We start from the raw sequence: 24,936 nt of genomic DNA on the forward strand, positions 1-24,936 counted from the left end.
TGGTGTTCCTTGGTACCATTTGCTAATTCGGTCATTGCGCGCGCGGTGGGCGGAAAGCCGTTTGTAGTGGGATTTGCGCTAACGTGATCCCTGCGGCATATGTTTATTTACATGCTCCTCCTCATGGTCAGCCAAAGTGTCCGATTCAGGTAGTACTTTTTGAACTTTCTAACTTTTTTATACTTTTCTTTTTATGTTTGTGAACGATTCGAGTTAACTCTATTCCGTCCGTTCTCGTATCCCCCTTGTCAGGTGGAGAATAATGAGTGCGCTTACCAGCCGTGAGGGCTGTTATGTTGTCTATATCTTTTCCATTTATCCATTCGCTCCCTAGGTCAGTACGTAGTTGCTAGGATGGACGGCAGTGAGTGCTTTCTCGTGACACCGACTCGGTGGGGGCTTATGCTAGAATACGAGCGTGAGGATGCTGTTGCTTTGCTGCGCCAGAAACTTGCTTTTTTCTCATCAGACAGTCTAACTTTGACTGAAAGGGAAGATGTACTTTTATCATCCGGTGCAGAGTCCTCGAAGACAGACTCACTGTTGATTTACGGGTCAGTAGCACTGGTTCGCAAGGAGGCATTTCTATGGTTTCTTAGAGTTATTAGGCTGACGCTCGTGGAGGATATGGCCTCACAGGTTGTCATTTGCCCGCAAGTAGGGGACGCCGTGCCAAATCTACTGCTACCTCCCTTATGGGAAACAGGACAAACGAAGAGCTTCCGCCGATGGAGCGTCGTTTACTGGGCAATGCGATGTGGAATTCTTCGGGGTATTAAAAAGCGGTATGAGCTGACACAATTATATTTGGATCAAATTGTGAGCATTGGAGCTGGTGGTGACGACTTTGACGTGCGCGAAGAGGAGGAGGCAGCATTTCTGCAGGAGAAGTTGTTCCACAATGCCCATCAGGAACTTCGAGAGAGTGTTTTGGAGGCGAAGAATGCGCCATTCGATATCTATCATAGCGCTTGTAATGAGGAAAGGATCAACCTCTCGTTTGTAGTCTCAAATGTACCCACACTCATCGTCGTTTGGGCCAGCTGGGATGGCGCCTCGCTTGATTGGCTGAGGAAGAACATCTTCAATCGGGAGGTCACTTGCAGTTGCGACCCCGTCCCGCGGCCAACTTTCGTCGCCGATCTGAAAATCAGGGATCCGTGGCTACGGGTCGTGAGGGAGTTTACTTCTATTCCCAATGGGGAAGCGAACCAGCCGGTTGAGGAAGTGTCGGGAATTGCCAAGTGTGCTCAGATAGTATTAATTAGTGTTGATGAAGAGCAAGGCGCAGCTGTCGGCTGCCTGAAGGGGTTGATAGATGGGATTGATGGATGGAAGAGTCCCATTGTCCCCCTAATGCCGCTGTGGAGTGGTCCAAAGGGTATGCTAAGTGAACTCTCATCTGCCCTTGGTTTCTCGAGGCTTCCGTACTTTATGGCCGTTCAAAATACCCGTGTTGAGACTGCGAAGGGGGATGCCAAGCAGTTTCCGCGCATCTGTTACGTTACTCCTAATGGGCAGGGGGAGGTCCCCCCAACCCAGTCATGTACTGAGGGTAATACTGCTGAACTTGGAGAGTGTGGGATGAACTCGCCAGATTGGCATCTTGTCGATAAGGGGGAACGTCAGCGCGTGACTGGTGAAATCGAGCGATTTTTATTATCCACTGATGCACCTTTGCGTTTCCACGCTCGTGTTGACAAAACATATCATTCTCTTGGGACGCCCACGTTGGCGTCATCAGAGTCCCACCAACCTGACGTATCGTCGTTTGTGTCCCTGTCAGGAACTATTTCTTCGCTTGATTTAGCGAAGCTAAAGAATGCGTTGCGCGTCTTTGCTGGTGTTCGGAACAGCGCCGTAAACCTAAATGTTATTAAGCCTTCGTGCCCGTTACTGGTTGAGCTGAACCCTGCTACTCCAACAAAATACATTCGGGGGGTGCAACGGTGTGTCACGTGTAGTGAATGTCACAAGGATATATTAATAGATAAGGAATACCACTTTAGATGCATTCAGTGTAGCCAGGTAAATGGAACTCTCTGCAAGATCTGCTTTGAGGGCGCCAAACATCCGGCCCACCACATACTACTGAGGATGAACGTCGAAACCCCAACAACAGTGGAGTTGCTTTGGGGCCCTTCAAATGTTGCACCATTAGAACTTTTTCGAGGAGTACTCGTGACGAACAAGAGGAACACACACATTGGTGTGTACTGCAATTTATGTGCCCAACTTGTGCGTGGCAGACGTTGGAAATGCGCCATGTGCTACGATTTCGACATATGTAATGGGTGTATCGAGGAAAATTGTATGAAGTTCAGCGATGCCGGCGAAGTGAGTTTTGTTGTTTCGGACGGCGTCGGACATGGCCAGAAGAATACTTTGTCGAGTTCTTACCATACAAAGGATCACATGTTTTTGTGCGTCCGTCACGCATGTGGCTCCGCTGGTGACGCATGTTTGAGGCCAGTAATGGAGCCGAATGCGGTAAAGCTTCTTCTGGAAGGATAGTGGACCTTGGAAGGGCTAAGAGTCACATTGCTCGCACGTTTGTACTAACAGGGTGATGTCTGACTTATTCTATCAGTTCACAGTTTATTATGTTTAGTTCCACTTCACGGAAGACTGTCGCGGAGTTCTGCGGAAGAAGAAAAAATAAAAGAGGTAATGTAGCCTCCGAAATGCGCGGTGCACCCAGTATGGCTCCAGAAACGAACTTTGGTATCCATGCATCCACCCATGTTTGTTTTCACAACACTATACTGCTTGAGCGCAGAGTGTTGTCGTCCCTTCAATATTTGCAGCTTTATCCTCTTTTTTAATCATTTGCTTCACCTCTTGTTATATTACTTGCGTTAATATGTCGAAAGTGATCGCAAGGACGTTAGTTGTACCCCCGCCGCTGGTCTCGGGTGGTGTAATCGACTATTCGTTGGTAAAAGTGTCCCGGGCATCCGGGGCTGCGAGGGTCATTACGTTTACCGTGCCGAAGCTATGGGTTGTGCAGGGAGTCAGCAGCAAAAACCTCGTAGCAATCAAAATATACGTACAAAAGATGAAGGTGTGGGACCCACCGAACCCTTTGGTGCTCAAAACGGGGACGAATTTCGTTCGTGCGAGCTCTCCACCGTCGAAAGACCGATACGACTGGCTTCACCAGGCTCGCTGAGTCGGCTTGAAGCGCAACAAAATTGCAGAGAGACATCACACCGACGCAGAAAGGCTTCAAAAATCAGTGGGAAGGACAACTTTTATTTTTCCCACTGTAGCGTAGGGGGCAACGGGCGATCGAAGAGTAGAGGGACTTATAAACTTGCAAGCCAAGATACCTTTGCTGACGGGGAGATGACTTTAACCATTCTTAGCAATTCCAGCTCCCCCCAGCTGCTTCGTATCCAGCCGTCAGAGCGGGCACAACAGGGTGATGGGACGTGGGAATGGTGGTATGAACAAGTGGAGAAGCTGCTTGTGACCAAGGACTGTAACTCGCGTACAAGGCTTCAGGACATCCCCAACCGCCTGACAAGGCAATACGATGCGGACAAAGAGCATGTGGAGCTGGACCTGAGTTGGTGTTTTATGGAACGTTCTGCCCCGTATGTTCTGAGTCGCCTTCTTGCAAGTCCTTATCTGGTGGAAATTCGATGGGTTACAGCCTTGCGGCTCGACGGCAACTACTTCACAGATGATGGATTCGGAAGCATGCTGGAGGTAATGAGTACCGTAAATGAAACGCAACTGACTTTGCCCCTTTTAAGGCATCTGTATCTTAATAATATGAACCTTGACCATCATAGCCTTCATGGGATTTTGTTTTACTTGTTTCCAGTGGACGATGCCTGCTACCCTTCCGTGGGTTTGACTTCCGATAGCCGAGCGATCGCAGGAAGAGCGTTTGGAAAGCCCCCAAAGGCGTATTTGCCCTTCAACAGTGCCCCACGTATCGCTCTGTTTCCATCGCTGACAGTACTCAGCTTGTGCGATAATCCTGGGATCGGGAACCTCGGTCTCATAGAGTTGTTAAGGTGTTTTCTTGCATCACATTACGAGCATCGGGTCCTGCCTGTGCTCGACATGTCTCGCTGTGGCATCGATGAGGTGGGTGCAAGATGTATTCGTGAATATATTGAGAAGCTCCCACTCGCAGTGGAGGAAAACCGTCCGGTGGTGACCACCCAGCGCATTGTGCTGTATGGAAACAGGCACAGTGCTGATCGCGTAGTTGCCGCCGCCACGGACGATTCGCCGTACGATACTGCGAGTGTTGTGGGATAGGGGTGTGGCAGGACACGTAACGTGAAGCAGCATAGAAATTGCTATATTTTATAACGCATCCCGGCCAGTGGCTATGCAACTCAGCTGGTGATGGTCTTGTACGAAATTCTCAATGCTCGTATCGTGTGACGTAAAACAGCACAACTGCTGTTGTATTTTCTTGCTATACATGACGACAAAACGAAAAAAAAAGAGATTGCACAGGTATGCTTACGTGTATGTTTCTACATTGCGGTGGGCCGCATGCTAGTGAGGAGGGAATGCCAAACGTAGGTCTGATCCCTTCCATTCATTGTCGTCATTCTTAGTTGATAGAAGTGACTGATAACCAAGCGCCTGCGCAAAACCGTTCTGCTACTACAGACCCTTCATGCGCGGAGGGCACTGTAGTTGCTTTATTGCCAGAGGGCGGGAAACAAAGCGGTCGACGTACACACACGTACATACATATTTGCGTGTACATGTGCACATATTCTTTTCTTGACCCCCAGCGATTTGTTTTTTTTCTTTTGATACCGCCGAAATTTTATGTTTTTTTTTCACCAGCACGCAAAAAAGCACGCGAATCTATGCCAATCTTGTAGAACGTTATATGAGTACGGAATGGAGCGCTAGGGGGGATGACGAGTGGGCGCCCCTCAGAGGGAAGTATCGGAATGGGACGAACCGCTCCTTTGTGGGAACACGGGCCACCCTTAAGACAATACCTTGCAATAAAGGTCTTTTTTTTTACTACTCGCGTTGCGCATCGCACATAGGTCTGCATTCTTTCTTTTTCCCTTCCCCGCTGTAGGGCATAGGTGTTTCTTCGGTTGAGGCATTATCGTTGGCGGAGATCGAAGTAGGTTAACATACGGATACAAGTGCGAGTGAGCTGAAGTGGCTATGTTTCGCTCGTCGATGGTAGTGCGGTCCTTTACGCAGGAATCTTTTTATCGCATGAGCAAGTACATCAAGAGCCGCAACCCCAACGAGAGGTACCTGCGCACTGGCCACATTGTACTTGAAACGCTAAAGAGGTACCATTCGTATGTGTTGGCCCTGGTATTTACTCTGGGGGTCACGTGCTACGACCAAATCAAGCACCCAGAGAAAATTAGAGTACCCGTACACGATGGTCGATCACTTGTTCTTTAGTACATAGCCCGGAGAATGTTTGGTGGCCGCCAAAGTTGTCAAATTCCTTTGGCGCGCATGTATACGTAAACGCGTGTGAGAGCGTACGGTGGCTTATTGATTCTGACTGCTATATATATTTTTCGAATGCCATATAGTCGAGTTGTTCGGTCTCTGTCTTTTTCTGTTGCTGGTGCGCTTTGTAGCACTGAGCCCAACGTCTCTCTCCCTTGTTTACACATTTACGGGGTTTCTATATATATATATATATATTACATGGGTATCACTTTCAGTTTACTGCCGGTAGTTTGCTGAAGTCTCAGTAGTGCTCTAGCGAGCTACGATGAGTCGTTTTGCCGCAAGCGGTGACGGGAAGGTTGTGGCAAGGAAGGAAAGAGCTTTAATGTCGGTCAAGAACTTCATTGAGTTGATCCCACTTGACATCGACCTCGAAACGACACGGCAACTTGTTTTAAAGGGAAAAAATATCACGGCAATTCCGCCAAATATCGGTACTCTTCTTCGAGAGGTTCGGAGGTTGGATCTATCAACTAATGATGTGCGTGATATAACACCGTTGGCGACGCTCGCCAACCTCACATCTATAAATCTCACGCGAAACCCTCACCTCCTATCCATAGCACCCCTTGCGTCTCTACACCTTACCGTAGTCGTCGTGGCTCACTGTGGCCTCCGATCGCTTGTCGGCCTTGAAGGTAGTGCAGGGACGCTCAAAACCCTCGTGGTGAACGACAACAATTTGCTCCTGCGGTCACCCTCTGGAAAATGCGTAGAAGGAGCGGGTGCTGACGAAATCGCAACTGCAGTGAAGAACTATGACGTTATCGCGGACCTTACGGAGTGCGAAACGCTCGTTCTCTCCAGGAACCCGCTCCTTTGTAGCCTATATGCGGGACCAACAGAGGAGGATAAGACTCATCCACAAAAGAAGGCTGAAGCGGGAGAGGAAACAAAATGCGAACCAGATTGGGAACACCCTCTGTCTGCAATCGTGAAGATGACCTGTCTGAAGAAACTTTCACTTAGCGGCTGTGGCTTAACGTCTTTACCGCGACACTGGTTTATACCCAAGGTCACAGAGCTGCGGCTGAGTCAGAACAAACTGAAGAGTTTGGTTCCAGAAGGTGTTCTTTTTCGTTCTGTGAAAATTTTGGACGTTAGCCACAATGAATTGAAGGAGGCGTCTACGTTGCGGCGGTGTCGCTTTGTTTACCACTTAGGTGTTCGCGGTAATCCATTTGTGGAAGATGGTAATGTGTCTACGGGGGCAAAGAGAAAGGCGGGGAAGGGAGACGACGACAACAAGAGCGAAAGCCCACCTCCAGCGAAAAAGAATCTTGGGGTAGTGCTGCAGTACCTCATGCGGATTATGCCCCACTTAGAAATGGTGGACGGCACACCTTTGGCGCAACTGCTGCCGACCGAGCAAGACGATGAGCGGAAGGAAACTGTGGAGTTTACGGCCAATAAACAGGAAGAGAGTGCTGAAAGTGTGGCAGATGACGGCGGATCTAAAGTACCGGAAGAGGAAGATAATGCATTGGAACCTCCGGAAACATCAGAGTTGGGCAAACCTGCCATCGTCCGACGGGGGCAAACAAACTTACTCGCTACAAAGAAGAGAAGGCTCTCTGCTGAGGGCGCAGCCGTCACGCAAATACTGCTTAAAAGAAAGACTGAGGCCTCAGGTTGGTAAGCGAAACGCATTGCCGACACTGTGCCTCAGCTTCTCGGTGCGACAAAAGAAGTGGCCCAGGTGTGCCGATGGAACGTCTTAAATTTTTCAAGTAGTACATCAGTTAAGTTTTACACGTAGAATCTCTCTGTATTGTCGACAGACACTGCGTGTTTGCCTATCTCCTCATACCTTGCGTGTTGCTAAGGATTGGTGATAACTTTTTCCCGCTACAACAAAAATATTTGTTTGTTAAAAACCTATAATCAGAACCATATTCTGCCGGTTAGTTGTATACCCACATTAGTGAATATGAGGTTGGTTCTCACATAACCATGGGGAGCCGCACACATCATGAATACCCGATAATAAACCTGTACAGCTTAATGTATACTTAAACTTCTATGCTCTTTCCCCCCTTTTTTACCATTCTCACTACTGTGAACAGTAATGTGGCGGGTGAAACCCTTAGTTTGGTTGGCTGCTCGCGATGTCAACACCCTCCGTACTGTCTCTTCACTTCACTCCCGAACCCGGCAAGAGGATGTCACCATCAGTGGAAATGACAAAGTGACAAGAAATAGGGAGCGTAACTACGCAGCGGCACCGTCTGGATGCTTTCGCTTTGATTTACCGACTGCATCGCTGCATTCGGAACTTTCAAGAGGCCGTCGTTATGATGTACCGAAGGGAAAATCATGTAGCGGCCAATGGGCCTCAAAAGGTAAAATATGCACAACTACCAATAATGGGAGAGCTGCAGTGGGAACAGGTAAGGAACCTTCAATGGGACCGCTTCCATCTTCCCGGAGTTCCGGCACCCGATTCCCAGTTGATTATCGACGGATGAAAGAGTCTCACAAGGTGGAGGCTGGTAATGCTGTGAATTCAACAATATCGAGTAGTGACAGCAGGGCACCGTCGAAACGAATTAGTGTTCGAGTCATCGCTTTGGAGTAACCGGAACAAACATCGTCACCCCCTCCCTTTTATTCATCACACACATAGTTTCTTCACAGTTATTTTGTTTTCTCGTACCATTGCTCGCTCGATTGTACTCTTTTCTCTGCCTAATTTGTTTCTTTCCATGCCGAGAGTGGAGTCAGGCACATATAGGTGTTTGTACACTTTCTCGCGCCGCAACTTACTTGCGTAGTAACTTCTGAGACTAAGCAATGCCTCTTTTTGAAAAATTGTGAAGGAAAATCCCTCTTTTTTTCTTACCTTGCTGCTCTTTTTAGGTTAACTCGGTGGTTTTCCCGCTAGACCTCTTCTCACCATACCCTTTCGCATGTCGTACCTTCTGTATGGACGGCGTCCGTGTTTGTGTGGGTAGAGCGGGTGTGGAAGTTGTGATTGCGCCTTTTGATGGTTGCTTTTCCCACATGATGTACCGGTTCTACAACGAAGACATATCATTTTGGATATGCGGAACTCAGATCTCTGTGTTGGCACAATTGTCTTTTGCTATGAGAGTGAAGGGCGCGTTGAGTGGGAAGCCATGCCGAATTTAGTGCGAGGCCATCCTAATTAAGGTACCCGAGAGCGCGGTGAGTTGTGTTACTTTCCGTATTGGGGTACAGTTGTGTATACTGTTTGATTCTATTCGCTTTGGTATCTAGCACAGCCGGTGGCTAGGACGAAAGTTGCTCGAGGAAAAGTGCTTGCTTTTACGCTGTCTTTCGTATTTGCTGCCCTTTTCTCAAAGCCAACTCTTTCTCCTTTATCCTTCGTTCTCCGCTTCACGTGACGATAGCATATAACTGAAGGAAGCTTATGAATGTCACTAACCCCTCCACTGTCAGGTACGCCGATGCATTCATGTCGTACTTGCGATTTCTCGAGAAGGATGTGTGGTGGACAATAGTGTATGTCATATTCTTGGCGTGGATGTATTTGTTTCACGCCCCATTTCGAGTCCACAATGTTTGGCGAACCGATTGGTATGCGCAGGTGACGAAGGTGTTGCAAGTATGGATTGGCGTTGTTGTTTTCCTTTTTCATACCGGCTCGGGGTTTTTTCAACCCCAAAGGTCTCTGCAGGCAGAAATTTGCAATGCCGACGATGATACTGTTGCCACGATTTTTTTCCCAATCTTCAGCACAACGACACTTATAATCTTGTACATTCACAGCAAGAAGCGTGTCTGGGGCCTGGGTGTGACGTATGGTTCTAGTACAATCGTGGTTGTGTTGAATTCCTTACTTCTTTCGCTATTTTCTACCGTACATTTTGCGTACGGTATGCGAATTCAAGACTTTGAGCACTCCTCGTTGTTGAAGGGTGCCGTGGGTGTGCTCTTTCCATCACCAAAGCAGACACTTTTCCCGACGCTGCTACTGTTGAGTGTCATGAATGTACTTTTTATAACTTTTGACTATCAGTACAAAAAGCGTTGCGGGTTTGATCCGCTGCGCGGACTATTATGGAGTGAGGTTTGCCGTTCGCGAAAGGCACACGAAGTCGTTCCCACTACTATCCGAGATGGCTGCGATTGGCGAAAACTTCAACCGAAGCCGAAACGAATATCGAAGGTTGAGCAGCCCTGGATTGTCTCACCAGAGGGGGGGAAACGGCTGAGCTTTGCGCTCTCTTCTCTGGAGGTCAAGCAGCTATCCGTGCAGTACCCAGTGAACCGACCGGGCATGGTTCCTTGGTTTTCAACTTTCATTGCGGGCACAGCCCTTCAGTCTGTCCTTGGAAATTCGCTCAATTTTTTGACGTTTGATCAACGTGCCGTGGAGTCACAGATGAATCCCAAGGTGTTCAAGTTGAGTTTTACCAAACACAGATCGAAAATTAGCAAGTCATACAGCCTTTCCCGTGTTTCTGAATGCTCACCATCAACCAGTGTGGATGCTGTGTGCTGTGATCCGTACGGTGATGATGATTATGAAAATGTTTGGTTCGACTTCGTCGCGGACGTCGGAGATGGGTTTAACTCGACGTATGAGATGGCTCGTTTGATGGCACAACCTTTCCTCCGTCTAGCATCAAGTGATTCGGTGCAAACGCGAAGCGGACTCGTGAATTCAGTTTCTGTGCGCGACGGTGGAGGGAGAAGGGGTTTGATGACGCCACCTCTGACGGCCGGTGATGGAGCCTTCCTTGCTGTCGAAGGTAATGGACAGCAAAACAGATGCGGGCGGACGCTGTCGATGTGTGACTACGAACCCCAAGAGAACTTTTCCCTTCCCCGTGCATCGTTTGTGGTGGTTGGTGGAGATTTGGCGTACCCGAATCCCACCAACGAAACGTACCGCACACGCCTGCTCGAACCGTACAACAACGCGCTTCGGTGCTGCGCACCTCTATGCAAGCTTGTGAAGAAATGGTACAATCGCCTTGTTGTGCCAGAGGAGGACAACAAAGATGTTGCCCGTATTCACATGCTGTCGGCGTCCAAAGTTTCGGAAATGACTCAGCGTAGAGATATAGCTGACATGTGTCTTGGTGAAGACGAGGTGGTACACAGCACTCCCCTACTGTTCGCCATCCCCGGTAACCACGACTGGTTAGATGGTCTCGTGACATTTAAGAAGTTTATCATTGACGAGAGTTGGATGGGTGGCTGGTTTATGCCCCAGAAGAGCTCCTTCTTTGTTATAAATCTCCCATATAACTGGTTTTTGCTGTGTGTCGATACAGGAAGTGTGACTGACATCGACCCAGGACAACGCAACTACTTCCTGAATTATATTGAGGAACACCTCGACGTTTCGTCCTGTGTGATTTTAATTTCCCATGAGCCTGGGTGGATTTACGAGGCGATGAACACCAATTTGACGTCGACGATGCAACCAGAGTTACACCGAGTAGTGGACGCCCTCGGTACACGCCTGCGCATGCGACTTTGTGGCGATATCCACCACTACTCTAGACACACACCTACAGACGCGCTTTCAGAGGCACCTGTTCTTGTTGTCAGCGGCGGTGGTGGTGCCTTTCTACACGGCGCCCGGAACAATACCGTTATTTATCAAGGAACAGAGTATAAGCGGGAGGCAGCGTTTCCTAGAGATAATCATGTCACATCGTTTCTGACGAGGTTGGTCGGCTTCCGCCTGATTAACTGGAAATTTGACATAATCGCTGGTTTTATGTGCTTCGGGCTCATAACCTCCTCGCTACCCTTGAACATGGAGGACAAAAAACTAGAGGAGATCGTGGACATCCACGTCCTTTTCTGTAGTACCGTAACCCGCACAGCCGAACTCTGTCTCTATACATTTGACAAAGGCATTATATCTTTGTTCGTGGCGGTGTGTTTCTTTATTGGTTTCTTCTCGGTTGGGTCAGGGAGAAAGAGTGTATGCTTTCGGATCGCATACTCTTTATGCTGGACGGCACTTGTTGTGTTCGCTTCATCTGGAATGTTAGCCGTTGTTCAAACAACGATGGCCTACATGATGAATCATGGCTTGATTCTATCAACGAAAGAACAATGGAGCAGTATGTTGGAGTCTCAGGTTCGTACCGCTGCGGATGACACATCCAATCACCTGATTGAGTGGTTGGGTGACGAGCATGCTCTCTCAAGGGGCATCGAAAGCCTGCGGTCGGCTGCACACGGTAGTGTCCTTGTTGGAGCCGCCTGTACGTTGTTGAGGAGTATGGATATGATTGAAAACTTGGCGTATCTTTCGTACCACGTCGGTACAAATGTCACGGGTACCCTCTCACACACGACTAACCGTGTTCAGGTTGTTCTGTACTATCTTCACATTCTTCTGATCTACTGGCTCTTGGCAACGCCGCTGCTTTCGTTTATTATCGGTGTATTTCTATTTGTATCTGTTCACTACTTTGATTTAACATATGACGCGTCATATTCCTCATTTCAGATTGAGGATTACAAACACTTTTTGCGTTTCTGCTTGGATGGCAGAACGAGGTGTTTACATGCTTACGTCGTTGCAGAAAAGTTTGTGCCGAAAGTTTGGATATGCGATGGCAGACACGTTACCGAGTGCAGGGACGAGAGAACCAAGCATCTTCCACCACATCTAAAAAAACATCCAAGTCGCTGGGTACCACATGGGGTTTCGGGCACTGACTACACACCCACAGTACTAGAACATTTTGTTGTAAGACCACATCGGGTTACTCAGCCAGATCCTCTCCGTGAGTGATTAGGTAAAACAAAGGTCCCCATCCTGACACTTTTTTTTTGTTATAATTTGTCGTATACGTCGCGCACGAATTGTGCGGTGCATCGCACATACTAAGCGACTGGTTGGGCTGTCTGTCCAGTGTGCGGTACCTGTCAGGATGTGAACGCAGTATATGGCATTTCTCTAAGGGTCTGGCGTTTTGAAGTTGTTTTTAGGCATCAATGCTGCTGTCGTCTTATCCTTTGTTACGCGTCACTGTGTTCCTGCTCAACGGTCACGCACCGGAGTGGGAGTTTCGGTAGTTGGCGCTTCATCGGATGCAATTTTCATTTCGTTTGCTTGGTTTATCTCATTATATTTTATTTCTTACCGTATTCACCTGTGCTGCTGTTATCTCATTACTGGCCCCCACCTTTCTTGTCTGCTTTTAGTACATTGTGGTACCTCGATACCGGGGAGGTTCCGAAGCACGCATACGGATCAAAGGGTGCCATTTTCATGTCTGTTCAGTGCCAGGTTGCTCATCCGTACTTGCTTCTCAAGTCACTTTCTCTGCTCACCATCTCCAAAGATGCGTGGGCAGAGGTGGAGTTTACTGAATCTTCCGTGACGTTGGACGTTGAGGGCGCAGGTCAGTCGGCCACAGCTACGGCTGTGCTTCCCACATCAATCTTCTCACAATACACCACGACTGGCGTTCGTTTTGCTGTGCACCTGGGCATGTTTCGGAACGCCTTGTTGTTGGGTGGTCCGTCGCAACTGAACTCCATGTCCACCTCACGTGTGGTGTTGTCGTACCCAACCAAAGAAGCGAGGTTGCTCGTCGAACTGTCGGACGGAAAAATCACGTTGCGTTCAAAACTTATCACTCAACGACCGAAGGAATATCCGCTTGACCTTCAGTTTTCACATGCGCGTATTTTGAATCAGGTGACACTGCCAGGTGACGCGGCGAGAGCTGCCATAGAGGATTTAGTGACAGCACAATGTTCTCATGCGGTTGTAACGCTGGACCCTCGGGAGGGTGTGCTGTTCCGAGGGGAAGGTGGGCCGTATGGTAGCGCACTTATCAAAATCCCACTTAATTCAGATGTTATTTCTTCCATTTTTGACGGTGATGAGCGGGTGGAAACTCACGTACTTCAGTCACACCTGGTCCTAGTTTGCGGAGTGCGCTCGGGAGGTAAACAACGGCGTAACACTCTTGTACCAGCAAATGATTTCCTTATGGGACCCAATAGTAATGGTGGTGGTGGTTACGGGCAGCAACAAGCGGCGGTTGGTGGGTTTGAGAGGTTGATGCTTCAGATAAATGAAGCACGGCAGCTTAGTGTGGTGCACATGCTGCGAGAGCGGGATATCCCTGTGACTGTTACGTTGGTTGTTTCCCCCATATACAATCTGCACGATCAGTAATATGAAAACCTCTTGAGGTGACCGGTTCTTTACGTCATTGTTATACTTCCCTCCCCTAGACTGTCTCAGTACCTCTTGGCGGGGAGGATTTTTGGTTGCACATCGACAATTCGTGTGCGACACACAGGAGTGGGGAAGTCAGCAAACTTCCTTTTAAAAAGGGGGAAAGGAGAATGTCAAGCTGACTCTCAGTCACTCCTGTCCGTTGCGGCACTGAAGGTGTCACGCACCGTGCGCCACGGGCTGCAACGGTCTCTGTGCGCCCAGCACGAATGTCGAGTACATCATTGTGCTGATGGCTGATCTTTCATTGCAGGTCGCACAGACACCGAACGACATCCTTAAAAAAAAAAAGAAGAGGTCCGCTGTTGTCCTTGGATGGCACGTTGGTAATGGAGGCCATGCCAGCGCGTCTGCTGCATCGCTGTCGTACTGTCCGAATGGTGGCATTACTCTTTCTGTGTTGGCACAATTGTCTTTAGCTATGAGAGTGAAGGGCGCGTTGAGTGGGAAGCCATGCCGAATTTAGTGCGAGACCATCCTAATTAAGGTACCCGAGAGCGCGGTGAGTTGTGTTACTTTCCGTATTGGAGTACAGTTGTGTATACTGTGTGCTGTCGATCTTGTTGGGACCGTCTTTTATACTTTGATTGGCTTGGTGCTCCTCCGTCCAAGTGGAAGTGTGTCATTGGAAGGCGTTGTTCACAAATATTGACGAGGATCAATTGTCCGTTTTATTGTTTCCGAAGCTGAAGGGCCGCAGTTTGTCCAGTAGTGTTGGGATTCACGCGGTCTTCGCGATGGGCTTTTGACCTCTGTTTTACCTGTGCTGATTTTTTGGTTAAGCGCATTTAAATATCATATGAGATCTTCGCTTTAAATCATTTTTTTCTTGGATGTTGGATACTGCTGCAAACTCTCTTCCCCTTCTTTGCTCTGTTGTTTTCCCCCTTTGGAATACTTGTGTGAATCTTTTTGTAAGAGACCGGTTATGAGTCAACTCAGCGAGTTGCTAAACACCTCACAACTGACGAAGTACTATGCACTAATTCAATTCCTTTCGTCACACACCAACACTGAGTACACGCTCGCTCAACTGGACTACTTGCTTCCGCGGGGAGCGTCACTTCAGCGTTTTCCAGCATCATGGATAGAGTTTATGGAGGAAGGGTTGTGCAACAACCAAAATGTTGAATTGTATCGTCGTCCCGTCGCTGGTGGAGAAGCTGCGGGTGAAAACATTTCTTCCCTTGTGCAAGAGGAGCGCGAGGAAATTGTCCTCATTTGTCGGAGGCCAGTCATAAATGATCTGAAGGACCTCGCCAGGTTGTTGCAGTCGCCAGCGACGGTTCCTGACGTGGAGGGTTGTGTAGCACTGCATACAGACCAAATTACACTCAACGAAAACCTCTTAAGAGCGTCGCAAACACAAGGCCTGTTGTACTATTTTCCCGATAACTATACCAAATCACGTGAACATCGCTCTGCTAAGTCCCGTCGTTCTTCCAGTCAGAGCGAGATTGTAAGCAACCTTATGCGCAATGAAGACATAGAGGGACTTCTCAATGAAGAAAGTAAAGATGGCAAACTGGATCTGCCTGCCGGCGTTACTGCTCAATTTATGCTCTACAACCGACGGGGTGTGCCTGTTCGAGGCCGAAATAGTTTTCCTATGCGATACAATGTGGGTGACAGGGCCATGGTTATTGTTGAGAGGAGCGTCCCTCCTGATGCAGATCATGTACCAGCCAAACCTCCTTTGGTGACCACGACTCTGGGAAGACCAGTTGGTATGAGTAGTGTTGGTGGTAGTGACGGCAGTACACCAGTCGAAATCCGGGTGAAGGTATCTGCCAATTCCGTCGGGAGCCAACGTACCTGTATAAGTATTAAGGCTCAGGTTAAGGGTAGAGTGGTTTTGTCCCTTTTTGTTGACAGTAGGGAGACAATAATTCCGCTGGAGGTGTTGGATGAGAGTGTGGGGATGCCAGGAGTGATAGTTGGACGCGAGCAGCAACCACTACTTCCGGTACCGGATGATATTCGCATTAACGACCCTGCCATTTGGGGGAGTGGCAACGGCGATGAACAGGCGGGAAGGGGTGGTGTCAGCGGTATTGACCGTGACAGTGGTAGTTGCGGTAACTCCGCTTTGTCTTGGTGGCTTAATCCATCGCCTGCCATTCTTGAAGTGCGGGATCTCACATTACCGGATAGTGAGACTTTTGCGGCTGCGTCGCGCGCCGTGTGGAATGTTCACCGCGCCGATGAGAGTGCAATGAAGGCGGTGCGGAAGGCATTGAAGGACCAGCGCAACTCAGAGACGACGCGGAAGAAGCGAAACAAGCGCAGTCGACCACGTGATCTACGCAACAGTCACATGATTCATTATGGATTCGATGCCTCAATACCTTTTGGCACCCAGCGCTCTTTTCCGAAAGATGCTTGATTTGCTGCTCCCTCTCTTTACTCTTCCTGCTGTGCTTGTGCATATGCGTGTACTTCCAGTACAACTTTATGGGGGAGACTCACGCCTCAACACACTGCGCAGTATCGCATATTTTGTCCCCTCTTGCTGTCTTGGTGACAACTAAATATGTTGCTGATTCCACGTCGAACACTCTCTTAATTTTTGTGCCTTATCTCTACTATAATAATTCCTTGATATAACCACTATAGGGGGGAGGAAAAAGAATCGAGACAGATTACATTTACACACATAACTATTCAGGCAGGCATCGGGTCAACGCGATTTTGCTCTAGTGTTATTATTATTTTTATTTTTTGGTGGGATGCATGGTTTGGTTCTCCGCGCCCGACAACAGTGAGTTTCTAGGGGACCCTTTACCCCGAAAAGCACGACAACCCAAGGTCCATTTAGCTACTGAGGTGTCTGTGGAAGCATCGGTGCCTTGGGAAGACGTGTCCTCGTGGGAGTGCGGTAGTCAAACTTCTCGCAATAGTTCACGTTCATCAACTTCCGACAACGCCGCCAATGGGCACGTGGCGAATATCAATAAGTTTCATGACCGGATGGAGCTCATCCGGCGGCTCAACAAACGCCGCCGCAACAATTCCACTTGTAGGGAATCAGGTCGTACAGAACAATGGACGTGCCAACCGCTTTATGTGGGAGTTAGCACCTTTCCCGAGATGAAGGAAATGTCACCTAAATCGGTGGGTGGAGAAAACGTGCCGTTTTGGAATGGTGCTGTTGTGCATGATTCACCACTTATGACCGACAGGTCTGGGTCAGAAGTCGACAAGAAACCGCTGAAGACAAGAAAGTGCGCATGGAATTTGACGTACGTGAGGAAAAATGATTGGCCTGAGGCACATCAAATGCACGAGGGGGATGCAATTATATAATAGTGGTGAGCTGGTTTGGTTCCTAGTGCAGCACGGTATCGCGGAATTAAACCATCGCATGTGTGTCGAACTCTTCTTTTTTGTTGTTAGTTTTTAATATTTGTTTTATGGGGTACTGGTTTGCTTGCGTCTTTGCTTTTCTTTTGTTTTGACAGAGTCTTGTGTAGACGTAGTGTGATCGTGTGGTTGTTTCCTTGTGGTAGTTGTGGTCCTGCTGACGTGACTTTCTCTTTCCCCCTATTTCTTGTTGTTTTTTCTCACAATTCAATGCCTTGCACCCTGTGGTGCCCTCAGCAAAAAAGAGGGGAGGACAAAAGCATATATATATATATATATTTATACACACATACGCATAGATTGTATTCCATAGACGAATCGATCACGCATTTCGTGGCTTCCGTTTAACCAGAAGAGTAGGCTGTGCTGACACCTTGTGCAGCGGAGCAGGGAGCCTTGTCGTTTGCTTGCTCGGGGCGGGGTGTCATGCCGAAGTCTTCCTCAGCCTATCGACATGATCTTCCCGAGGATCTGCTTGAACTCATCGATCACACAACAAAAGGTGTACAACGTCTGTACGAATCTACCAAGCGCGCGAGCCGTGCTGTTTCGCGCAACCAAAGGCAGGCGCCAACAACACTGCCCTCATATTCAAGTTGCAGCGAATGCACAAGCGAAACAGAGCACGCAGCAACCCAGTTGAGGAACGGCAGAGGAACATCAGTGCCGCGTCAGAAATCTTCTTCCTCGAGGGCTAAGGAGAGAAAGGCATCTGCACCTGCGGTTAAGTCAATACGTGATGAGGGAACGGAATTGACGTATGATGACGGCCTGCCGCTGCATCCTCATCCTCTTTCTTGTGTGGGACATGAGAAAAATGGCAAGGGCAGGCGACGCAGCACCGATAGCGGGGACAGGGTGACAGCGCGACAGCAACAGTGGGGTTATTCGCAGCCACTTCCGACAAGTGGAGCTGATATGGGTGGTCCCTCCCACATGAGAATGGGTAGCACAACTTTTTCATCAGACAATCCCACACACCACCCCGTGTTCAATCGTTCCGCTTCCAGACAGCAAATGTCCACTTCAAGTGCCTTTAGCAGCTCTGCTGCTTTTGAGCAGGACCACAGCTCTTCTTTGGCTAGGAAAAGTTGGAAAGACACATTCAGGTCCCTTTTGACGGGTGACGCAGCACCTCCATCATTTTCGAATGAAGCGGCGATTGAAACTATATCTTCTCGTAGTCCGACGCCCTTTACGCAGGGGGCGAACGCAGTGCCCGATAAGGCGCCAAGTCACTGCGGATCTCGCGTTGCCTTGGAGGATGCAGATAGACACTCGCGAAAGCCTCGTTCACCATTGCAAGAGCCAGAAGAGGAAGACATAGAGCATTTGCGGCATCGTCTGAGGGAACAAGAGGTGTCGCACAAGGAAGAGCTAGCGCAACTCCGCACTAAACATTGTATGGAGGTTACACGGCTCCGTCGTGCGGCACTGGAGGCACGTCAAAAGATTTTAGATGAGGTCACTGCGCAGTTGCAGTCATCTGCTGATGTGAAGGTGAAGTTGCTTCGTGCAGAAATTGAAAGCGAGCGCCAACGAGCAGACGGCGTGCAGAAAATGTTGGAGGAGGATAAAGCTGTCATTGAACGACTGCGAGGGGAACTTGATGTAGCCAACAACAATGTGAAAACACTTCGAAAGGATCTAAGCACCAAAACGAAGACTATAGCAAAGTTAAATGACAATCTGGAAGGAACACAGCGAGAGCTCGCCGAGTGCAGGGAGGAAGTTGGTAAACATTCAAGGAACCTTGCAGAGAGTACGCGACGCGAGAAAGTTGCCATTTCACGCGAAAAAGAACAAAGAAATGCGGTGAGGCAGCTGGAAGAGCAACTGAATGAGCGGGAGCGTCGGTCGCGTGAGGAGCTTGCGCGGCTGCAGGAGGAGCTTCGCACAATGTCAGACGGCTACGAGAAGTTGATTAAAGAAGCGTCAGAAAAGCTTTCGGTCCTGGAAAAGGTGGAGCGGAAGTATCATGCCTTGAAGGAGCAGCACCGCGATGAGAAGAAGCAGAGTGAAGTTGTAACTTCGGAAACTGCTGTGCTGAAAGGAGAGAAGGAAGAGCTGGAGAGGAAAGTGGAGGAGCTGCAGGATGAATTGGAGGCGTTTCGCCTTCAAGTGGCGAGGAAGGAGCACGAACTGCGGGAAGAGCGCGTCGGACACAGTCAAATGGTCGATGAAATTGTTCAGAAGATGGAACAACAGCAGGAGAAATCCGCTCGAGAGCAAGAGGACCTGCAAAAAGCTCTTCGCAACTCTGAAGAGCGCCTCGCACGGTCCCAGCGAGCGACTGAAGGGTTGGAGCGGCAACTACAGGAGGAGCAGGCACACAGCAAGGAATTATTGCTGAAACTCGAGGAGGGAACGCTGCGGCACAAGGAGGAACTCGCCGCCACTCGCCGGTCGGCGGCCACGTATCATCAGCAATCGGAGGGGGTTATATCAAGCCTGAAACGACAGCTTCGTGAGAAAGATACCAAACTAGAGGCTCTCGCTAACGCCGCATCGGAACCACTTCACCGACTACGCAGTCAACTGGAGGATGAGCGCAGCAAACGCGCCCGCCTCGAGGAACAGTTTAACCAATATAAGCAGAAAGCAAAACTTGCACAGGAAGCGGCACTAAGGGAGATACGACGTGAGCAACAGCGAGTGTCGTCAGTAGGGCGGACGCAGCCAAAGAGTGGGCTGATGCCGCGCCCCCGTCTCTCGGGACACGAGGAGGGGGATCTAATGTTTCCTACTCCTCCCTCCGCTTCGTCTGCCTCTCCTGCCGGAACGATTGCTGTTGCCGATGTTTCGCCGATGCCCACCCCCACGTATCCTCCTCCACTGCGTGACACCGATGTGGCTGGGGGCTCAAGTCGAACACCTGTTAAAGTCGCGAACTCCGTTTCACACGCACCGCAGATGCACGATCGCCATAATGAAGGCAATACGGTTACACCACCGCAGTACGTTGGTCACCGTTCCGGTTGGGATTCCGTTGGTTCGATCTCAAATATATCTTGCAGTTCACCTCTCTGTAGTAGTCGTTTTGGTGATTTGAGGAGCGTGGATGAGTCAGTGGTAAGTGCGGGTGATGGGCGGCCCGCTGCACATGCCCTGGCGAACGGCAACGGCATGTCACCCGCAGGCCAAACCATCGACGAACGTATGGTTCAACACGAACTAGTACTGCAGGAATTTCACAAATCAGCTGCTGAAGTTTTCAGGAAAATAACGGGTAACCGTGACGAGTTCCTTGCGAGGTGCACTTCTGCAGTGCGTTCGGCATCACATCGTACTGCTGACAAGGAGCATATTTCTGTTCATGGTAATGGGGTGTTGGACTAACAGTATATTTTTTGACCTGTTTCCTTTCCCTTTACCCATGGGATGGGTGGCAATATATCGCCTACTGTTGCGTGTGAGCCCTCCAGGAATTGTTTCGTTAGTTTAATAAGGTCTTCGATTCAATGTGTAGCCGTTCCCGCATGTGGCGGCACATGATTGCTCCGGAGTGCGCTGTGGTGAAGGCGGGTCTTCGGCACCTTTTTTTGCTGCTGTTTTTCAGGTCCCCGAATCTGTGGACTATTCTCGTCCGCTATTGCACGTGGGTTCCATGGATTAGTACCAAGTGTTGATTGGGGTATTGCAATTGTGAGGACTTTTCAAGGGAATATGTGTTTGAGGATTACTGCTGTTGGTGTGTGTATGTGTATGTTAGTGTGGCGATGCTCTGTTCTTAAAGTCGTCTCTTGACGGGGCGTTAGTGATACAGGATGGGCGGTGCTCACAGACATCTTAAAGAGGCTTTTGCATAGCGAAAATGTGCTTAGTGATGCATACACGCACACTTTTGTGACTGCTGATCTGCCGATGCGCGCAGTTCCGTAACTTGTACCATTGTCGAGGGGTGAAATTCCCAGGATATCCGAAAAAAGCCGACTACAATTTTTTCTGCTCCTTCCCCTCCAATTCCTCCTATAGCACCCATATATATATTCCTATTCAGTTAACCATTAACGTTCTTGTTGGCGGCTGTGCCAGCACAATCATCAGTCAAAAGTGGGTTGAGTGTCTATCACTGAGATTATTTTTCCTTTTCCCTTTTTTCAAGTTTCCGGTAGTTTGTGTGCCTACCCGAACGTGGCTCTAGGACGAAAGTAAATACTTCTGGGCAGTCCACTTTTTATGTCTCGGGGTGGAATATTTGGTGACCCTCGCAAAAAGGGTCGTACCGCGACGGACAAATATTCCAAGAAAGAGCCTCCACAGAGCAAAAACCGCACAGAGACGAGTTCTGCAGCCAAGGTGTCAAAGAAAGCAGGAGCGCTGTATGGCCCTGTTGTTGTACACAGTTCTGGGTGTGCCAGTCGTGATTCTGCCAATGATCGTAGGGGCATTCCATTTAAAAACAAGCACGAAGAACGCGAGTACAAGAAGGCGAAACACATTCCAAAGTATGCACCAAATCCAACGGGAGGGAAAGGAGAAAACGGGGAACCAACTCCGCGCCCAAGCGGTGCCAGTAGTGCCGCGCAGCGTCGTGCTATTCGCCGCGTGAGGGATGATGATAGCGTTTTGGAACACTTCCGCACAAAACTTTCAGCGAGTACCTTTCGTCTGTTAAATGAGCAAATATATAACTCGCCTATTTCTTCTGTTGCAGAGCTGTTGCGTGATCCATCCACGTATGCTGATTACCATAATGGCTATCGCCAACAGATTCAACAGTGGCCCATCAAACCATACGATGTTATCTTGCAAGCCCTGCTTGAGGATCGTCGGGGGCGTTTTGTAGCTAATAAAGCCAAGAGCATGCCTGGGTACATTCCTTCCAGTTGGGTTATTGCAGACATGGGCTGTGGGGATGCGCAGGTAGCACAAGCACTTTGTCCAAAAGGTTACACAGTTCACTCATTTGATTTACATGCAATGAACGAATATGTAACTGTTGCTAACATCGCTCACGTCCCTCTAGAGAAAAAGTCCGTCGACATCTGCATTTTTTCTCTTAGCCTCATGTCGACTGACTACATTAAATGCCTGTACGAGGCATTTCGCATCCTCAAACCGAAGCGACTGCTGAAGATCGTCGAAGTTCGCTCGCGTGTTCCGCACCCTCGGCGTTTTGCAGAGCTTGTTGAAGGTATTGGTTTCACTTTGGATTATCACGATACTGTTGGGGATTATTTTGTAGCGTACGACTTCATTAAGTTAGATGGACAGGAGTCGGCTAATCAGCACCCAAAGTATGACCCGCAAGAGGTGCTTGTCCCGTCACTGTACAAAAAGCGGTGATAGGTACCGGTTCGTTCGTGACAACTGCGGTTTTTGCCGTGCGGAAACAAATTAAGCGGAAGATAAATAAGTATAGTACAGTGGGGGGGCAGCCAAAGAAAGCGTTTAAAAATCACTACACTGGTGATTCGGAAGGGTTGGAGACGTATATATATATATATGTGTGTGTGTGTGTGTGTCTGTATAAGTACCTCCTTTCCTCACCCTGCTTCTCTGAGTCCTACTTGCCCCCTATTTTTAAGTGTAAAAATGTTGTGCTCTCACGCGTGTAAGATTCAACAAAGAAGGAAGTCTGTTTGTGACTCTAGTCCAGTTTTTTCTCTAACCTGCTTTGTGCGGTCTTTTTCATTCCTTTCTGTAGGTATAACTCACCTGACGAAAAAAAGGAGAAGGTGGGGAGGTGGGTACTACCAATGGGTCGCTATACGCGCCGGTTCACGCTTCGCGTGGGTGTTGGAGCAGTCGCCTTCGCTTGTGCCTGGGCGGTATGTCACCGCTGGAATCTGCGACGCAGCGGTGTCATTTCCTTTCCTGAAGAAGTTGTTCACTTTCAGCCTCTTCCCCGGGACTTGAAGCTGCGGCAAATGAAGGAAAGCAGCAGTTTTGAAAATCCTTTTGATGCTCTTATTATTGGTGGAGGCGTTACGGGGTTATATACTGCAGTAGATGCAGCGAAACGTGGCTTGCGCGTTGCTGTTGTCGGTGCGGGTGATTTTGCCTCCGGTTACTCTGGAACATCTCCTCCGCTCCTTCCTGGTGCGTTTCCATACGTCCAGCGAGCATTGCGACAACGAGACGCGAAGTGGCTACGCCGTGCTGCTGAAGCCTGGGAAGCCCGTACAATTTGGTCGAATGTAGCACCAAGTATCGTTAATAATAATGTACGCACACTGGTTCCCTCTGCGCACGCGATGGAGTTTATGGAACTAGCCGCAACGGCAGTGGTTGCCACACTCCTGAGCCCGTTCTTTGGCCCGTGGAGGTCGTGCTCATTTGTGAGGGGAAAACATCTCCTTGAAGAGTTTCCCGGCGCTGAAGATAAGGCAGTGGGGGCCATCATCGTGCGCGACGCGACAGTTGACGGCGCGGCGGCCGCTATAGCACTGGCACGAACGGCTGACGCCTTGGGAGCTGTAACGCTGAATTACGCCCAGGTTGAGAGGATTACCGAGATTGACAATGAGTCAACTTCGTCTGGTAGAGCAAACTTTGTTGTCACCATCAGTGATGTGAATGCATGTTGTGGATTGGGAGATGTCGCTACCTCTAAAGTGGAGATGTACACTCGTTCTATCGTTAATTGTGCTGGAGCTTTGGTGGACGAAGTGAAACAACTCTTCCCCGGCAATTCATCAGATAACGTGCCGACAGCAGTAGAGCGGCATCAGCTCAGCTCGTATCTAGTGATGCCAGCTACCGCATTGCTCACTGGTGAGCGTATTACGGGTTGGGCTGGTTCTGCTAGGGCGTTAATGGCTTCGTCAACGTCATACGCTTTCTCCTCGGTTATGATTGTTCCATGGTTCGATGAATGTGTGTTATTGGGGCCAAGTGTAGCCCCCTTTTCTCTCTCTCCCACCAGGGCTGCCGCTGCTGCCACAATTTCAGGAGCGGTACCAATGCACTCTCTTCAAGCATCAGGCGGACACGCCAGTGGCGCGGACGACAGTACATGTGAACGAATTTGTGCCGCATTGAAGGCCTCTGGTGTTGAAGTCGACAAGGGACGCATATTGTCATGCATTTCCACGGTTGTGCCTGTTCTTCGTGATCCCTCGTCCGTTCCTTGGTTGTCAAACGTTCTGTCAGAGGGTTACCACATTGCCGCAGGAGGAGAGAATCGGCACCGTGTGCACATATATGGTGGATCTCTGGGGTTAGCACGGCTCATTGCGGAGAAGGCTGTGGACAAGCTACTTAACAACGGTATAACCTTCAATGTGGAAGAGGTGAAGCGGCTTCGACCGTGTGAGACAAAATGGTTGCCACTTGTTTTTGGAAGTGCCGGTGCAGGAATGGACTATTATGATTCTTTGTCACCACTGGAGCGCGTGCGTACTTTGGTGCGTGAGCAGTACGCAGTGCGACTAGTGGACGTGGTCTCACGTCGGACTCGTATCGCATACAGTAGCCCAGCTGAGGCGCTTGCTGCGCTTCCAGCGCTTGCAGAACTTATGCGTGTTGAACTTGGATGGAGTTCGCGGAGGGCGAAATGGGAGTTGGAGGAAGCACGGTCGTTTATCCTCGCCGCCACGGCTCTCACATGAAGGTATGTTGTTGTTGAAGAGGCCGGTAGTGAATGTGTCGACCCTTTCAAAGTCCTTACACTCTTCTGCACCTTTACGCAAGTTGTACATTTATGGACACGTCACAGGAAGTGTGTCTTCCAGCGTTGCGTATCGGTGGGTCGTACGTCACAATGTTTGTTCTTTCTTTCTTCTGTGCCTTCCCCCTCTCCCCATCCCCCGCACCAGAGCCGCAAGTGCATAAAGCACGCTCACACACAGCGGATGCTGCCAGTTTAATTTTTTTTTTCCCGTTCCCTCCCTCTCCCCTCTGTTATTTGTAGGCGGCCGTTGCTTATCGCCTTCGTATAACCA

At 49.3% G+C, this 24,936-nt stretch overlaps 13 protein-coding genes across 13 annotated transcripts, besides 13 other annotated features; all 13 read left to right on the top strand.

The window, feature by feature from the left end:
* Window positions 1-354: 354 nt before the first annotated feature.
* On the top strand, window positions 355-2,514 carry TB927.1.1010 (hypothetical protein, conserved; the record flags this gene model as incomplete). The annotated part of the gene is made up of 1 exon (XM_001218803.1): window positions 355-2,514. The coding sequence occupies one exon, from the start codon at window positions 355-357 to the stop codon at window positions 2,512-2,514; it is 2,160 nt and encodes a 719-aa protein (XP_001218804.1).
* Window positions 2,515-2,997: 483 nt separating this feature from the next.
* On the top strand, window positions 2,998-4,278 carry TB927.1.1020 (hypothetical protein, conserved; the record flags this gene model as incomplete). The annotated part of the gene is made up of 1 exon (XM_001218804.1): window positions 2,998-4,278. The coding sequence occupies one exon, from the start codon at window positions 2,998-3,000 to the stop codon at window positions 4,276-4,278; it is 1,281 nt and encodes a 426-aa protein (XP_001218805.1).
* TB927.1.1030 (hypothetical protein, conserved; leucine-rich repeat protein (LRRP), putative) lies at window positions 5,738-7,111 on the top strand (the record flags this gene model as incomplete). Its single annotated transcript, XM_001218805.1, has 1 exon — window positions 5,738-7,111. The coding sequence occupies one exon, from the start codon at window positions 5,738-5,740 to the stop codon at window positions 7,109-7,111; it is 1,374 nt and encodes a 457-aa protein (XP_001218806.1).
* A 429-nt stretch (window positions 7,112-7,540) lies between these two features.
* On the top strand, window positions 7,541-8,050 carry TB927.1.1040 (hypothetical protein, conserved; the record flags this gene model as incomplete). Its single annotated transcript, XM_001218806.1, has 1 exon — window positions 7,541-8,050. One exon carries the CDS (start codon window positions 7,541-7,543, stop codon window positions 8,048-8,050), a length of 510 nt encoding a protein of 169 aa, XP_001218807.1.
* Window positions 8,051-8,866: 816 nt separating this feature from the next.
* Window positions 8,867-9,023: a sequence feature (Signal anchor predicted for Tb927.1.1050 by SignalP 2.0 HMM (Signal peptide probabilty 0.001, signal anchor probability 0.871) with cleavage site probability 0.000 between residues 53 and 54).
* TB927.1.1050 (hypothetical protein, conserved) lies at window positions 8,867-12,223 on the top strand (the record flags this gene model as incomplete). The annotated part of the gene is made up of 1 exon (XM_001218807.1): window positions 8,867-12,223. One exon carries the CDS (start codon window positions 8,867-8,869, stop codon window positions 12,221-12,223), a length of 3,357 nt encoding a protein of 1,118 aa, XP_001218808.1.
* Window positions 8,939-8,992: a sequence feature (9 probable transmembrane helices predicted for Tb927.1.1050 by TMHMM2.0 at aa 25-42, 63-85, 100-118, 125-147, 183-200, 764-786, 822-841, 854-876 and 984-1006).
* Window positions 9,053-9,121: a sequence feature (9 probable transmembrane helices predicted for Tb927.1.1050 by TMHMM2.0 at aa 25-42, 63-85, 100-118, 125-147, 183-200, 764-786, 822-841, 854-876 and 984-1006).
* Window positions 9,164-9,220: a sequence feature (9 probable transmembrane helices predicted for Tb927.1.1050 by TMHMM2.0 at aa 25-42, 63-85, 100-118, 125-147, 183-200, 764-786, 822-841, 854-876 and 984-1006).
* Window positions 9,239-9,307: a sequence feature (9 probable transmembrane helices predicted for Tb927.1.1050 by TMHMM2.0 at aa 25-42, 63-85, 100-118, 125-147, 183-200, 764-786, 822-841, 854-876 and 984-1006).
* Window positions 9,413-9,466: a sequence feature (9 probable transmembrane helices predicted for Tb927.1.1050 by TMHMM2.0 at aa 25-42, 63-85, 100-118, 125-147, 183-200, 764-786, 822-841, 854-876 and 984-1006).
* Window positions 11,156-11,224: a sequence feature (9 probable transmembrane helices predicted for Tb927.1.1050 by TMHMM2.0 at aa 25-42, 63-85, 100-118, 125-147, 183-200, 764-786, 822-841, 854-876 and 984-1006).
* Window positions 11,330-11,389: a sequence feature (9 probable transmembrane helices predicted for Tb927.1.1050 by TMHMM2.0 at aa 25-42, 63-85, 100-118, 125-147, 183-200, 764-786, 822-841, 854-876 and 984-1006).
* Window positions 11,426-11,494: a sequence feature (9 probable transmembrane helices predicted for Tb927.1.1050 by TMHMM2.0 at aa 25-42, 63-85, 100-118, 125-147, 183-200, 764-786, 822-841, 854-876 and 984-1006).
* Window positions 11,816-11,884: a sequence feature (9 probable transmembrane helices predicted for Tb927.1.1050 by TMHMM2.0 at aa 25-42, 63-85, 100-118, 125-147, 183-200, 764-786, 822-841, 854-876 and 984-1006).
* Window positions 12,224-12,703: 480 nt separating the features above from the next.
* TB927.1.1060 (hypothetical protein, conserved) lies at window positions 12,704-13,621 on the top strand (the record flags this gene model as incomplete). The annotated part of the gene is made up of 1 exon (XM_001218808.1): window positions 12,704-13,621. One exon carries the CDS (start codon window positions 12,704-12,706, stop codon window positions 13,619-13,621), a length of 918 nt encoding a protein of 305 aa, XP_001218809.1.
* Window positions 13,622-13,916: 295 nt separating this feature from the next.
* On the top strand, window positions 13,917-14,150 carry TB927.1.1070 (hypothetical protein, unlikely; the record flags this gene model as incomplete). The annotated part of the gene is made up of 1 exon (XM_001218809.1): window positions 13,917-14,150. The coding sequence occupies one exon, from the start codon at window positions 13,917-13,919 to the stop codon at window positions 14,148-14,150; it is 234 nt and encodes a 77-aa protein (XP_001218810.1).
* A 462-nt stretch (window positions 14,151-14,612) lies between these two features.
* Window positions 14,613-16,070, top strand: TB927.1.1080 (hypothetical protein, conserved; the record flags this gene model as incomplete). The annotated part of the gene is made up of 1 exon (XM_001218810.1): window positions 14,613-16,070. One exon carries the CDS (start codon window positions 14,613-14,615, stop codon window positions 16,068-16,070), a length of 1,458 nt encoding a protein of 485 aa, XP_001218811.1.
* A 347-nt stretch (window positions 16,071-16,417) lies between these two features.
* Window positions 16,418-16,990, top strand: TB927.1.1090 (hypothetical protein, unlikely; the record flags this gene model as incomplete). The annotated part of the gene is made up of 1 exon (XM_001218811.1): window positions 16,418-16,990. One exon carries the CDS (start codon window positions 16,418-16,420, stop codon window positions 16,988-16,990), a length of 573 nt encoding a protein of 190 aa, XP_001218812.1.
* Window positions 16,991-17,473: 483 nt separating this feature from the next.
* TB927.1.1100 (hypothetical protein, conserved) lies at window positions 17,474-20,386 on the top strand (the record flags this gene model as incomplete). The annotated part of the gene is made up of 1 exon (XM_001218812.1): window positions 17,474-20,386. The coding sequence occupies one exon, from the start codon at window positions 17,474-17,476 to the stop codon at window positions 20,384-20,386; it is 2,913 nt and encodes a 970-aa protein (XP_001218813.1).
* A 122-nt stretch (window positions 20,387-20,508) lies between these two features.
* Window positions 20,509-20,623: a sequence feature (Signal peptide predicted for Tb927.1.1110 by SignalP 2.0 HMM (Signal peptide probabilty 0.798, signal anchor probability 0.000) with cleavage site probability 0.464 between residues 39 and 40).
* Window positions 20,509-20,676, top strand: TB927.1.1110 (hypothetical protein, unlikely; the record flags this gene model as incomplete). The annotated part of the gene is made up of 1 exon (XM_001218813.1): window positions 20,509-20,676. One exon carries the CDS (start codon window positions 20,509-20,511, stop codon window positions 20,674-20,676), a length of 168 nt encoding a protein of 55 aa, XP_001218814.1.
* Window positions 20,677-21,226: 550 nt separating this feature from the next.
* On the top strand, window positions 21,227-22,336 carry TB927.1.1120 (hypothetical protein, conserved; the record flags this gene model as incomplete). The annotated part of the gene is made up of 1 exon (XM_001218814.1): window positions 21,227-22,336. One exon carries the CDS (start codon window positions 21,227-21,229, stop codon window positions 22,334-22,336), a length of 1,110 nt encoding a protein of 369 aa, XP_001218815.1.
* Window positions 22,750-22,819: a sequence feature (Signal peptide predicted for Tb927.1.1130 by SignalP 2.0 HMM (Signal peptide probabilty 0.914, signal anchor probability 0.082) with cleavage site probability 0.415 between residues 24 and 25).
* TB927.1.1130 (glycerol-3-phosphate dehydrogenase (FAD-dependent), putative) lies at window positions 22,750-24,603 on the top strand (the record flags this gene model as incomplete). The annotated part of the gene is made up of 1 exon (XM_001218815.1): window positions 22,750-24,603. The coding sequence occupies one exon, from the start codon at window positions 22,750-22,752 to the stop codon at window positions 24,601-24,603; it is 1,854 nt and encodes a 617-aa protein (XP_001218816.1).
* Window positions 22,783-22,842: a sequence feature (1 probable transmembrane helix predicted for Tb927.1.1130 by TMHMM2.0 at aa 12-31).

This window comes from Trypanosoma brucei, chromosome 1, assembly GCF_000002445.2.
Source record: "Trypanosoma brucei brucei TREU927 chromosome 1, complete sequence".
Taxonomy (NCBI): domain Eukaryota; phylum Euglenozoa; class Kinetoplastea; order Trypanosomatida; family Trypanosomatidae; genus Trypanosoma; species Trypanosoma brucei.